Source organism: Cyprinus carpio, chromosome A18, assembly GCF_018340385.1.
Source record: "Cyprinus carpio isolate SPL01 chromosome A18, ASM1834038v1, whole genome shotgun sequence".
In the NCBI taxonomy this organism is placed as follows: Eukaryota; Metazoa; Chordata; class Actinopteri; order Cypriniformes; family Cyprinidae; genus Cyprinus; species Cyprinus carpio.
In genome coordinates, this window is record NC_056589.1 from 15,665,370 (window position 1) to 15,680,436 (window position 15,067).

The 15,067-nt window shown below is 38.5% G+C and overlaps 1 protein-coding gene and 1 long non-coding RNA gene across 3 annotated transcripts in view; one reads left to right on the forward strand and one right to left on the reverse strand.

The window, feature by feature from the left end:
- Positions 1-4,459: 4,459 nt before the first annotated feature.
- On the forward strand, positions 4,460-7,461 carry LOC109110179. Its single transcript, XR_006162472.1, has 3 exons — positions 4,460-4,597; positions 4,724-4,870; positions 7,259-7,461. It is a non-coding gene; the product is annotated as an uncharacterized LOC109110179 (long non-coding RNA).
- A 453-nt stretch (positions 7,462-7,914) lies between these two features.
- The window catches only part of LOC109110178 (transcriptional coactivator YAP1), a 35,122-nt gene continuing 27,969 nt past the window's right edge, over positions 7,915-15,067 (reverse strand). For both annotated transcript variants that reach the window (XM_019123223.2, XM_019123222.2), the window contains 3 exons: positions 13,493-13,626; positions 10,778-10,890; positions 7,915-10,697 (listed from right to left, as the gene is read on the reverse strand). In XM_019123223.2, the coding sequence (XP_018978768.2) occupies positions 10,459-10,697; positions 10,778-10,890; positions 13,493-13,626 (486 nt within the window). In that variant the 3' untranslated portion in view covers positions 7,915-10,458. The remainder of the gene's footprint in view (positions 10,698-10,777; positions 10,891-13,492; positions 13,627-15,067) is intronic.

Sequence of the window (15,067 nt, forward strand, 5' to 3'; positions counted from 1 at the left end):
AATTCTTCGCTCATGATGAGTTTCTGATTAAAAGACATTATCTACAAAGTACATACTTTATTCCAGGCCCTGGTTGAGAGAAACTAGTCTAGGTAGATGGTTCACTGCTTACTGTTTTTGAGACAATTTACATGTAAACAACTTACAAGTTATTCTTAAGTAGTACAGCCATGAATCTCTTAACTCGCACCATCTTACTCAAGTTTTCCATGAAAATACAGACTGCAGGATTCACAATGTTTTGGACCAGATGTATGCTATTACACAATATTATAAAAGTACTCTGCTAGTGGCTTTGATTCTAATTTCTGTAATATAAGAACAAATAAATAGCTTTTCTGCTGATCTGGATTTTCCATACGCAGACAGGAGAGCTGTCCAGACACATTCAGCTGAAGGAGAGACTTCAGTGACTGGATCAAACATGTCCAACTATTCAACTTTACTGCCCAAAACTGAACATATGAACCCAACTGAGCCGTCTGTGAACACTGTGCACATCTCAGCAGAGAGCAAACACCTGATTTCTGCATCTACAGGTACAGCATGATTTCCTGATTTGTTGCAATACTTGTGATCATGTTGATTATATTGGTTTCACCAGCAGCATCAGCATTGCTACAGTCAAAATTTGAAACTTCCATTTTCTTTTGGATGGATAAAAACAGGCGTTCCTCCTAGTATCCCAACAGCAGGTCCTCGGTTCCATGCCGGTAGTTTCATTGGCGGTATGATGCTTTCCTTTATTATCATACTGGTCGTCACTCTGGGCTACAGGTTGGCCTGCTCACAACGGGAAGTGCACTACAGAGTCATGTGAGTATCATCAGAGTGCTTGGTTTTTTTTTTGTTTGCAGTATTTTTACATTTAAATAATTGCTTATTAAAAAACATGTGGATCCAGATATGTGATGTAATTTGAACCATGTACCAGTCATGGGCAAAAGTTTTGGCAGTGACATAAATTTTGTGTTTTGCAAAGTTTGCTGCTTAAGCTGTTGTGGTGTTTATACACATTGTTTCTAGATTATTGTGTAGAGTGATCAGATGCATTTTAAATAAATGCTAAAAGCTTAATTGGCCAAAAAAATTTTTTTTCTTTCACACACACACACACACACACACACACACACACACAAAGAAGCAAAAAATGTTTTGTTTCTGACACAAAATGACCAGCTTACATTAAACTATAATCATATCAGCAACACATGTGAAAGTGTGAATGAGTACTAGTCAGGTGAAATCACTATCATACTAATTAGACTGTAAGAGCAGACTGATTGCTATAAAAAGAAGGAAAGAAAGTGCTTCCAATCATTGTGTTCTTGTTAGCAATGGTTACCCCCAAAGAAACATGTACAGCCATCATTGCGGTGCATCAAAAATGGCCTCACATGCAAGGAAATTGCTACAAATATTATTGCATCTGAAAGAAGCATTTACCGGATCATCAAGAACTTCAAGGAGAGCGCTTCAACTGCAGTGAAGAAGTCTTCAGGACGTCCCAGAGTGTCCAGCAAGCGCCAGGACCATCTCCTCCTGAGGAGTCAGCTGAAATCATGTCTCTAGCAGTGCAGAGCTTGCTCAGGAATAACAACAGGCTGGTGTGAGAGCATCTGCACACACACTGAGGCCAAGACTTTTAGACAACGGCCTGGTGTCAAGAAGAGTAGCAAAGAAGCCACTTCTCTCCAAGAAAAACGTCAAGGACAGACTGAAATTCTGCAGGAAGTACAAGGATTGGACAGCAGAAGACTGGTGCAAAGCTGGTGAACTCTGATGAAGCTCCCTTCCGATTGTTTGGGACATCTGGAAAAGCGATTGTTCGGAGAAGAAAACATTCTTTTGGGCACTTTAGCGATTAGCTCATTAATGAGACGTGTAATGTAGAATCCCGTGGTCTCAGTTTTTCCATGGTTATGTATTTTCAGTGTAAATTACAAAAATGTGATGAGAAGTCTTGCTGTTTTGTGAAAATTGGCTATAAGCATTTTCATGCATGTCAAATTTACGTTTAACAGAAAGGCCTAATGTTTTTAATGGAATTCTGTTATAATCTGTTATAAAGTATAATCTCTGTTTCAAATAAATCCCATGTGCCAATTTGGACATCCTGCAGACATTTGCCCAAATTGGCAATTATCTTTTTTTATTTTACCTTTTTTAATACTTAGCATGGGACATATGTTGTGGTGAAAACACTGATGTAGTACAGCCCTAAAACCTTGATAGCTCACAAGTAATAATATACATATGGTTTTGGTGTATAGCAACTGATATGATTCATATAAATGGTCGTAATTATATTATAGTAGCTTTAACAAAACAATGCAGTGTAAAAGTAAAAATGTTGGACACTAGACAAGGGCCAGGCACAAACACTGAAATTGGAGATAGACATGCATCTGTTTCTTTCTTTACTTCATGCTTGCATTAAGTGGCCATAAATTTGAAAAGACGGTGACATATTTTTGTTTTTGACATTTTGTGATGCTTTGAAAAACTTAGCCTCAGTCACCATTTGCAAATAACCTATAACTGAATTGATCATTTATCAAATACCTGTGGCCATGGGATTTCTGGCTCAATTGAACGTGCCTGAGGGGATTTAGTAAATGTTTTTCGATTTGTCCCTCCAGACTGTTATGCTTTGCAAAAATAAAAAGAGTTTCAAATCACTTGGTTGGACATCATTAAAGCATCTTAAAGCATCAACTTGACAATAATGTTGCATAAGACATGCTGCGCAGCTCCAGCTTTAGAACACACACACACACACACCCCGACAGATGTGCAGATCAAACCCCCAGTAAAGACCATCTACAGTTTCAGTCGCTGTTGATGTCATCCAGTTGTGCTGGTGTTTAATAAAACTGGATATAAAGTCTAACTAAATTTAAAAATGATTTCTAACGTGTTCCTCTGAATGGCATCTGAAGCAGTTTAAGTCGTCTGCAATGAGGACAGACTCAACACTGAGACTTTTTCCGTCCGTCATGGCTGTCATTCAGTTTGGGGTTGTAGTAGGAATTTAGTTTTTCGTGAAGAAAATGAACCGCTGTTTGTGTTTCATCTTCATTAATTCGTGTCTGGGTTTGTCAGTGTAAGTGTAAGTGTTTCTCAGTTGTTTGTTTATATTATAAGAACTCTGTGGAAAGCGCGCTGTATTACGGAACTCGCGAAAGCTTCCACTGTGTATACGTGGACACAGAGTTTGGAACATTTCGGTTCTGTCTAAAAACTGAGTGAGCTGCCTACCTAGACAGCAGGCTCCGAAATGAAGCAGGCCTAATGGTAAAGATGCCAAATTTGTCGTTTTTTTAGTGGTGCCTGCGAAGCAAAACATCCCTATTGCTCATTACTATTATTAGTCTTTTGGGTAGTTCCCATAGATATAGAGGAGAAGCTGGACGGATGTAAAAGGGTCAGAGAGAGGTAGCCTACGTTAGTTTCTTTAATAAGCAGCCATTCAGAAACAGCCTATTTACTGCCTTGAAACATCAAAGCCAGAGGACCCTAGCAACAGCCCCCAGTCATATAGGCTACCTCAGCACCTCATTTTTATTGCCCAAACGTGACATAAGTGAGCTCATCTGTCAAGTCTGAGAAAAGGGTCAATTTTAAAGCTTGGCAAAAAAAAAAAGGAGGTATATTCATTTTATAAATGCCAAGGAGTTATTAATTCACTTTTCTAAAGGTCTACAAATCACACTTTAAAGTTAGGCTCCCTCATATATCCAGATTTTTCAAGACTGTGGAAACCCTGGTTCTTCTTCTTCTAAATAAATAAATCTTGATTTATAGTTGTTTAATGCTTGTTTTGTCTTATTTAAAATATTTTTTAAGTTATCTTGAGGCTGTCATGGAACTTTGCTGAGGCCCTCTGTTGGGCCCTGGCCCCCATTTCAAGTAGCGCATACTTGAACTCAGTGTATTTTCAGTGTCTGTGTGCTTTATTTTCTAGTCTAGTTGTACTACAGGACATGATATGATGAGTTTGATGTGGCATGTATATGCATGTTTTGCTGTGTAAAGGATTTTTTTCTCAGACACAATTACACTAAAAGTGTAATTCTTCGCTCATGATGAGTTTCTGATTAAAGACATTATCTACCAAAGTACATACTTTATTCCAGGCCCTGGTTGAGAGAAACTAGTCTAGGTAGATGGTTCACTGCTTACTGTTTTTGAGACAATTTACATGTAAACAACTTACAAGTTATTCTTAAGTAGTACAGCCATGAATCTCTTAACTCGCACCATCTTACTCAAGTTTTTCCATGAAAAATACAGACTGCAGGATTCACAATGTTTTGGACCAGATGTATGCTATTACACAATATTATAAAAGTACTCTGCTAGTGGCTTTGATTCTAATTTCTGTAATATAAGAACAAATAAATAGCTTTAGCTTTTTCCATACAGACAGGACAGACATCTCAGCAGAGAGCAGGAGAGACTTCAGTGACTGGATCAAACATGTCCAACTATTCAACTTTACTGCCCAAAACTGAACATATGAACCCAACTGAGCCGTCTGTGAACACTGTGCACATCTCAGCAGAGAGCAAACACCTGATTTCTGCATCTACAGGTACAGCATGATTTCCTGATTTGTTGCAATACTTGTGATCAGTTGATTATATTGGTTTCACCAGCAGCATCAGCATTACTACAGTCAAAATTTGAAACTTCCATTTTCTTTGGATGGATAAAACAGGCGTTCCTCCTAGTATCCCAACAGCAGGTCCTCGGTTCCATGCCGGTAGTTTCATTGGCGGTATGATGCTTTCCTTATTATCATACTGGTCGTCACTCTGGGCTACAGGTTGGCCTGCTCACAACGGGAAGTGCACTACAGAGTCATGTGAGTATCATCAGAGTGCTTGGTTTTTTTTTTGGCAGTATTTTTACATTTAAATAATTGCTTATTAAAAACATGTGGATCCAGATATGTGATGTAATTTGAACCATGTACCAGTCATGGGCAAAAGTTTTGGCAGTGACATAAATTTTGTGTTTTGCAAAGTTTGCTGCTTAAGGTGTTGTGGGTGTTTATACACATTGTTTCTAGATTATTGTGTAGAGTGATCAGATGCATTTTAAATAATGCTAAAAGCTTAATTGGCCAAAAAATTTTTTTTCTTTTCATTCACGCACGCACACACACACACACACACCACACACACACACACACACACACACACACATTACATTAATTGGCTAATCAACACACACACACACACACACAAAGAAGCAAAAAATGTTTTGTTTCTGACACAAAATGACCAGCTTACATTAATTGGCTAATCATATCAGCAACACATGTGAAAGTGTGAATGAGTACTAGTCAGGTGAAATAACTATCATACTAATTAGATTGTAAGAGCAGACTGATTGCTACAAAAGGAGGAAAGAAGTGCTTCCGATCATTGTGTTCTTGTTAGCAATGGTTACCCCCAAAGAAACATGTGCAGCCATCATTGCGGTGCATCAAAATGGCCTCACATGCAAGGAAATTGCTACAAATATTATTGCATCTGAAAGAAGCATTTACCGGATCATCAAGAACTTCAAGGAGAGCGCTTCAACTGCAGTGAAGAAGTCTTCGGGACGTCCCAGAGTGTCCAGCAAGCGCCAGGACCATCTCCTCCTGAGGAGTCAGCTGAAATCATGTCTCCAGCAGTGCAGAGCTTGCTCAGGAATAACAACAGGTTGGTGTGAGAGCATCTGCACACACAGTGAGGCCAAGACTTTTGGACAACGGCCTGGTGTCAAGAAGAGCAGCAGAGAAGCCACTTCTCTCCAAGAAAAACGTCAAGGACAGACTGAAATTCTGCAGGAAGTACAAGGATTGGCTAGCAGAAGACTGGTGCAAAGTTATTTTCTCTGATGAAGCTCCCTTCCGACTGTTTGGGATATCTGGAAAATCGATTGTTCGGAGAAGAACAGGTGAACGCTACCATGAGTCCTGTGACGTGCCAACAGTGAAGCATCCTGAGACCATCCATGTGTGGAGTTGCTTTTCAACCAAAGGAATGAGCTCTCTCATAATTCTGCCCAAAAACACTGCCATGAATAAAGAATGGTATCAAAACGTCCTGCAAGAGCGACTTCTTTCAACGATCCATGAGCAGTTTGGTGATGATCCGTGCATTTTCCAGCATGATGGAGCACCATGTCACAAAGCAAGAGTGATAAAGAAGTGGCTCAAAGATCATTACATCGAAATTTTGGATCCATAGCCAGGCAACTCCCCGGATCTCAATCCCATAGAGAACCTGTGGACAGTCCTCAAAAGGCGAGTGGACAAGCAGAAGCCCACAAATTATGATCAACTCCGAGAACTAATAAGGCAAGAATGGATCGCCATCAGTCAGGATTTGGCCCAGAAGCTAATATCCAGCATGCCAGAGCTGATTGCAGAGGTTTTGAAGACTTTAAAACTAATATGCTTAATTGTTTTTCGGTATACCATAGAAACATGGAAAAATTATCTACAAAAACTGAAGCAGCAAACTTTGCAAAACACAAAATTTGTCACTGCCAAAACTTTTGGCCATGACTGTACCTATTTCTTATCCACCTTTTCAGCAGCCTTTGTTCTGGAAGTTTTTTTTTTTTTCAATAAACTTTTCCCATAGGGATTTTAAAAATGTTTTTGTTATAAGCCATGAACCAAACCAACTAGCTACAAGGTGAATCATAACATGATAAAACTTTTTTTTTTAATGTGAAAAACAAAAAAAAAATCAAAAAGACAAAGGTGCATAACTGTGTATTTAATGGCTTTAAAGAGGTAAAGAACTTCAATGACAATTGAATAAAAATTATTTATCTATAAAAAATAGATAAAAATAGTTTTATATTTCTCCATCAAAATCAGTGTTTAACAGCTTGTTTAAATTTTTTTTATTTGTTATTTTTATTTTTTTTTTACAGAAAAGTCCACAAGAGTGATGGCAAATATTTATTATATGCCATTACTCTGGTGGACTTTTCTATACAGCATCATGGGTAATGTAGTTTTTCACCACAAATTCAGCTGTTAAACACATTTACACCTCGTAGCACACAGTAGGTCTGTCTTTAATGGTTTATAAGTTATTGTTAAAAATGAATTTCCCTATGGAGAAAATGATTGGCGTTTTTACATCCAGAACCAGACTGCAGCACTCTGTTATGCATTATCCCATGTTTTATATATGTTCATATGTAAATGTAACACAGTTAATATTTATTTCACGTCCTGCAGTGAGGAACATGATGCCATCATTTTAAATGGAGCCGCTGAGGAAATGCAGGCTAGAACACAAGCTATAGTCAGAATCTGAAGAGAACATTTTCATCATAATGTGGTTAAGTCTGGTTTTATACATTTAATATTGTAAATAGGTTATTCCCAGCAGTTTTTAAACTTTAAGTAGTGAATACTTGAACAATGTAATTTTCTTTTTTTGTGTGTGTGTGTCTGTGTCTACACCAGTGTAGTCCAATTTGTACTACAGGACGGTGCGCTATCGCCCTTTCTACATAAAAATTAGTCAAATCATGTAACGTGAATGTCATACAGTGTCTTACAGCCGCGGAAGGGACACCGTTTCCCGCTAACATTAAGATTAATAAATGCTGTAGACATATTGTTCATGGTTAATTCATTTTAAGTAAAGCAGTTTACTAATTTAGCTAATGAACCTTATTGTAAAGTGTTACCAATTCATGGTACATGTTTTTTAAAAAGTGTTGATGTTGGTTAGATTTACAGTAGTGATCCAATAAAGTGATTTAACCTGTGTGGACTGCATAATGTAGTGTAAAACATTTTCCTCGGACACAATTTACAATTAATCTCTAATAATACTCTGCTCATAATGCATAAAATGTTGGATGAAACCGATTAAACACAGCATCTACCAAAGTATATACTTTATTCCAGGCCAATTTTAAAGTAATATGTAAAGAGATATAATGTAACAGAACTTAAGTTTCTAAGGTACATGCACATACATTGATTTAAAAAGAGAGAGAGAGAGAGAGAGAGAGAGAGAGAGATCATAAATGGATATAAATTCATTGTGGGTGCATTTAAAAGAAATCTAAATACCAATCCATTAACTTGTGTGATTAGTACTACCACTACAAAAAAAAAGTAAACAGTTACTATATATTCTGAACAGTTGCACACTAAGCAAGCATAAAATCATGTTTAAGTGACATACACATTTTAGTCAATGTTCTATAAACGTGCAATACCATCACTGTACCCACAATTCATAAAACATTTTGTTGCATTGCTCTCTCCAACACTGTTTTACCCCTAGACTAGAGTCTGCCATCAATACTATGTTTGCAAAAATAGATATTTCTCTTAGCTTGTCTTTTTGTTTTCTTGTTTTCCACACCACTTTCATTTTCTCTATAACCTCTAACTTTCTTTACAATGGCCTAGCTTGCAGTTTTTTGACCATAACATTTTTGTTTACTGAGCCAATTAAGTTATAAATCTTAGCAGTATATTCACCCCACAGACCACAGAATATTATACTGATAAAACCTCACCTTTAAAAAAAAAAATAAATAAAATAAAATAAAAAAAATCAGTACAACACACATTTAGTGTAAGGGCCAATTATTAAGCTATAATCATGTAGTGTAAAGGTAACCTTATTGTAAACAAGAGGAAATATTCATATTACTGAATGCAAAGCATCTGCAGCAAATTTGTAATGGGCAAATCCCTGTAGTGTTCTACTCTAGTGAAATAATGTAAACCTATGTAACCTTCCTACTGTGTCTTCAGGACCTGTCAAATCTTGCTTTGTTAGAGATCTCCTCACAAATCAATTACACCTTTTCTCATTAGCTTATGTCTTACGTGTACATAAAAGTATGATCAATTATTTTTTTGTCGTCCATTAAAAGATTCATTTTTAAAAAAAAAAAGTCTTTGGAAGCCTTAAAGAAATCCTGACAGAAACGATAACTGATTGTTTCCATAGAAGTCTACTCTATTATTCATATCCACAGTTACCAAATTCAAATCCAAGTTAACTGAATCTACAGCACTAACCCTCAAGACATGCTCTTCTACCCATCTAAACATATCAGAACCATCCTTTTCCTGCAAGATATCCATCCAGACTCTACTGGAGCTCATATCAGAGATGTCTGTCTATTGATCAAAGTGCCCTTGATATTTAAGTTCCATGCTTTTGGATGAAAAAAAACAAAACAACAAAAAATAATCACAAGAGATTTGCACTAAAATATGCAAGTAAGCAACAACATATCAACTGAGATACTAAAATTGTAAGATAAAAATAGATACAGGTAACAAAACCAAACGATCCCTCCTCAAATTGATCATGATATAGCAGAAATGATAGCGTCCATCTAGTTAGTGTTCTTTGTGAATCATGTACTGTAAGGCAGCTCTGAGAATAGTTGTTCTGTATACATGAGAGCAAAAACCAGATCTGATTTGTTCTTTGATCACACATGAATGCCATAACCCTCAAGAAACAAAATCAGGCTTAAATAAAACTAACACATAAAGAGGCTAGGGTTCTTTAAAGAGAAAGAAAAAAAAAAATCAAACCCTAATTCCCAACATAATATTTTTTTTATAAAACCTTTGAAAGAAATATACTTTGATTAATGAAGCGAGTAAGTAAAAGCAAACGTCAAATTTGATCTATGATCTCTAGTGTAAAAACAGGAACATGTTTCAATTTTTTTGTCTGAAGGCACTTGATTTGACGGTTTCGAGTGTGATATGCTGGCACAGCCAAGCAGCAGTATTTATTTAACCAAAGCCACACATTGAAACCCTTAAGATTTAGACCTTTCAATCCCATTCCTATCTGTAACAAAACATGTACAGACAACCTCCTCATCACTTTTTGGTTTCTCAGGCTCATTACTGTGAGGAAAAAAGTAGGCGAGCTGAGATCAAGGATGTTCTGAGATGGGATCTGCAGTCACAGGAGGTTGCGGTAGGTTGATTTAAGGGTTCGTCTGTCTTTATTTCTCTCTCTTGGGGAACACCTGTTCGCCCCGCGAGGAGTTTTCATGAGGGGATGCACGACACTTTGCGCACACAACTTCACTTTCATATACTTGCACGCTGATGGGCTGTCAGTACAGCCGTGAAAGAGATTTGGGTACTTGTGAATACTTGTCTGTTCATGGGCCAGCCTTGAGGATGCAGACACGAAAAAAAAAAACATAAGGGAAAAAAAAAGCACAAAAGGACCAAAGGTTAAAATACCTCAGCTTTTAAAACCAATTCGGCCAAACGTAGTGAACAGAAGATAAAGAAAAAAAAACAACTGTCCAGTAGGGTGAAACGTCTTTTCTTTTCTCAACTCAAAGCATCTACACATCCTTCACAGATTGGATTAGGCAGCAGTTCAGCATGTTGGAAGAGAAGGCGTAGTGCTGGGTTCAGGTGCTCTATAGCCAGGTTAGAAAGTTCTCCTTGTCGATCTTGGTAGCTGCCAGCACAGTCTCCATGTCGTTGAGGATGTCAGAGCTCAGGGCTTCCTGCAGGCTGGGCATCAGCTCCTCGCCCTCCACAGCCATGCTCTCCCCCTCCAGCGTGCCCAGGTCCACATCTGTGCCCGGGATCGCGTCTAGGTAGTCGGGGAAACGGCTGGGCTGTGTTGCCATGGAGCTGGGGCCGAGGGTATCACCTGAGAGCGAGATGGTTTGTTTTAAAATGTGCTGTTATCATGGGTGTGGTTACATTTTGAGTATTTTGGTTGTGGCGTACCTGTCTCCATCTCGTCCACACTGTTGAGGAAGTCGTCTGGAGTGCGGGGGACGCTGTAACTGCTCATGCTCAGGCCACTGTCTGTGCTCTCGTCTCTGGAGTGATATGTCCCACTGCACAGAAAAACACCAGGCCACAATTGTTTAGACAAATCTAAATCGTGTACATATGTAACAAATTAAGTAGTTCGCTATCAGCAAGATTTTTTTGAAAGAAATGAACACTTTTATTCAGCAAGGACGCATTCAATTGTTTAAAAGAGGCATTAAAAGAATTTTTAAATGTTACACGATTTTTGATGTTTATAACTGACAACTAAGGAAAATCTCAAATTCATTATCTCATAAAATTAGAATATTGTGAAAAGATTCAATATTGAAGACACCTGGTGCCACACTCTAATCAGTTAATTAACTCAAAACACCTGCAAAGCCTTTAAATGGTCTCTCAGTCTAGTTCTGTAGGCTACACAATCATGGGGAAGACTGCTGACTTGACAGTTGTCCAAAAGACGACCATTGACACCTTGCACAAGGAGGGCAAGACACAAAAGGTCATCGCAAAGAGGCTGGCTGTTCACAGAGCTCTGTGTCCAAGCACATTAATAGAGAGGCGAAGGGAAGGAAAAGATGTGAAAGAAAAAAGTGTACAAGCAATAGGTATAACCGCACCCTGGAGGGGATTGTGAAACAAAACCCATTCAGAAATGTGGGGGAAATTCACAAAGAGTGGACTGCAGCTGGAGTCAGTGCTTCAAGAACCACTACACACAGACATATGCAAGACATGGGTTTCAGCTGTCGCATCATTCCTGGAGTCAAGCCACTCTTGAACAACAGACAGCGTCAGAAGCGTCTCGCTTCAAAAAGGATGGACTGCTGCTGAGTGGTCCAAAGTTATGTACTCTGATGAAAGTAAATTTTGCATTTCCTTTGGATATCAGGGTCCCAGAGTCTGGAGGAAGAGAGGAGAGGCACACAATCCACATTTCTTGAGTTCCATGGTAAAGTTTCCACAGTCAGTGATGGTTTGCGGTGCCATGTCATCCGCTGGTGTTGGTCCACTGTGTTTTCTGAGGTCCAAGGTCAACACAGCCATACCAGGAAGTTTTAGAGCACTTCATGCTTCCTACTGCTGACCAACTTTATGGAGATGCAGATTTCATTTTCCAACAGGACTTGGCACCTGCACACGGTGCCAAAGCTTCCAGTACCTGGTTTAAGGACCATGGTATCCCTGTTCTTAATTGGCCAGCAAACTCGCCTGACCTTAACCCCATAGAAAATCTATGGGGTATTGTGAAGAGGAAGATGCGATATGCAGACCCAATAATTCAGAAGAGCTGAAGGCCACGATCAGAGCAACCTGGGCTCTCATAACACCTGAGCAGTGCCACAGACTGATCGACTCCATGCCACGCCGCATTGCTGCAGTAATTCAGGCAAAAGCAGCCCCAACTAAGTATTGAGTGCTGTACATGCTCATACTTTTCATTTTTATACTTTTTAGTTGGCCAAGATTTCTAAAAATCCTTTCTTTGTATTGGTCTTAAGTTATATTCTAATTTTCTGAGATACTAATTTGGGATTTTCCTTAGTTGTCAGTTATAATCATCAAAATTAAAAGAAATAAACATTTGAAATACATCAGTCTGTGTGTAATGAATGAATATAATATACAAGTTTCACGTTTTGAATGGAATTAGTGAAATAAATCAACGTTTTGATGATATTCTAATTATATGACCAGCACCTGTATATACCACAATCCAAACTCAAAACAAGCTAAGAATATAATGGTGCAAAACACTGAAATCCAGCACAGATGACTGGGAAAAAAGTTAGCAAAAAGAACATAACATCTTTTCTTATTAAGTAAATGTTTCTTGAATAGCAATACACAAAGAATCACAATATTATGATGTTGGTTGAGAGAATGATAGTGTGAAGAGCTGTGATTTAAAAGAGTGGAGATTGTACATAAACTAAAACATAAATATGTTTTGATTTGTTTAAAATATCATTTGTGTTATTCCAAAGTAAAAAACAAACAAACAAACATTTTTCTGAGTAAAATAAAAATTAATTCGCTAATTTAGTAGTCATAGGCCTGCTTTGAACTGCCTTTGAGAGTCATTGTAAAAGGTGTTGTTTTGTTGGTGGTCTGAGAAAAGCTCTCTATAAATAGCAGGCAGGCAGTTCAGAGTGCTCAAATAAAGAGGGCAGAGGACATGCTACAGTGAAGGAAAATACAGCAAGTTTCTTCTAATTAAGAGAATGAAATGTGGCTTCAGTGCATGAGAGCTGCTGGATGAATGAGCTCTTTGTGAGCGTAGCAGAGGTGGGGTGATGGGGGGGGGGGGCTTGTCTAAGACCCAGACCACATGTTCTCACAGGTCGCTTTGCTATTCACATCAATCCCTTATCTGCCCTCACGTAGGAGGAGAGATATATATGTGCTTGACCACCACCGGAGGGCGCACTTCTCTGCAAAAGCAGTTTAATCCTGACTTGCTTTCAACAGCTTCTTCAGCAGGGGTCACCAATGAGTGTCATTCAAGTAAAACACACACACAATGCAGCCAAACATCCTTTGTGGGAAGGTTCATTGCCCTTATGTGCCTTTTAACTGGTAACAACTACCATGTGGAAATGCAAAAGTGAGTTTTTCTTGTATGACTGCAGTCCTGCACTTTTGTAGTTTGATGCGTGTTACCTGTTCAAGAACGGGTCAGAGCTGTTGGTGGTCATGTTACGGGCGTCTTGGCCCATGCCGGGTGAGGACACAGGGTTTTGAGTGCCGCCGTCCTGCTCCATGCTGGTCGGCAGCTGGTTTCTCAGGGCGAGCTCCTGAAGGAATACGTGTGAAATTCATAAAGTGAGCAGACTGGGTTTTCAGGAACGGAAACTTAACGCAAGACAAAATTAATGATTTTCTTTGGAATTACTCCAAGTAGAGAGATACAAGCGGGTACATTTTTTTCTACTGACGAAAAAAGGACAGAACAAACTATACTGGTTTTATTTTCAAACTATGTACACGTATGTGAAAACAGTGAGTGAGTTATGGGAAAGGAAAAAAACAAGGAACTTAACCTGCAAGCTTTACTTATTTTCCTGTATCACCCTCTTGAGTAAAATGAAAGCCTTTCCCATCCAACAAGCCGTGAGTTAAAGATCTGGTTATCATTTGTCAATGGATTGTGCAAGATTGTCTGTCAACATCCTTAATTATTTTACTGCCTCAGCTCAAACTGGTGGTTTGCAGAGACTCACGCAAAAGTGTGGGTTTATTGCACATCATTTAGTGTACGGCAGAACGGTCAGATCTTAGTTTTTTTTACAGACTTCCTATGACTAACTGAAACTTAAATACGGTCACAACTTTGGCTGATTAAAGGACAACTCAACAGGCCGTCACCACAGAAAATTCTCCTCAAGTCAACATGACATCAACACTGTTGACTTTCTTAAAGCACTTTAGTCATCTTGTTGCAAATGACTCATTTAATCACATCATTTAAAAAAGAAATGCCCTTCTGTTTTGTCAGACATCTTTAAATGTAGTTTTTATTAATTGTATTTTAGTTTTTTATATTAGTTTTAATATTTTTGAGCTGCCAGAGTTAGTGTGAAATCATTTAAATAATGATATGAAATATCAATGCAGGTGGTTTATAAAATCGTAAACAATCACAATGCATTCTGACAATGAATTTCTGGCTATTTTTATTGTTATTTTCAATTAATGTTAGAATCGTGCAAATGTTTTTTTTACATTTATTTTTTAGCCAAATTTTGTGCTAGGGGTCGCTTCAACCCGCGGTCATGAAAAACAACCGCAGACTTGGCAACACTGGTTGGCATTTACTACACAGAGCCGTAATTCACTGACAATCTACACAAAATCGATTTTAAAATCGCAGGCGATTCTTTGTCGATCTTGAAAGCGATTTTGTGTAGCTTGTCGGTGGACTACGGCTCTGTAGTAAATGCCGCTCCACCTGAACCAGTGTTGCCAAGTCTGCGGTTGTTTTTTTCATGTCCGCGGGTTGAAGCGATCCCAATACCAATAACGTGATATTTAGCCCCTAAAATGTGAATATTACCAGGGCAACCCTGCCAAAAACGTATATTTAAACCCCGGGATGCAATTTTTATCGGGGAACCTCCTGGAAACGCGATTGAGGCTAGTTTTGGACTAGTTTTGAGAAGCAACTGGATTTGTTGTGAAAACCTGGCAACCCTGATCTTAACGCACGTGCTGGAGATATACTACTAATCACAGGAG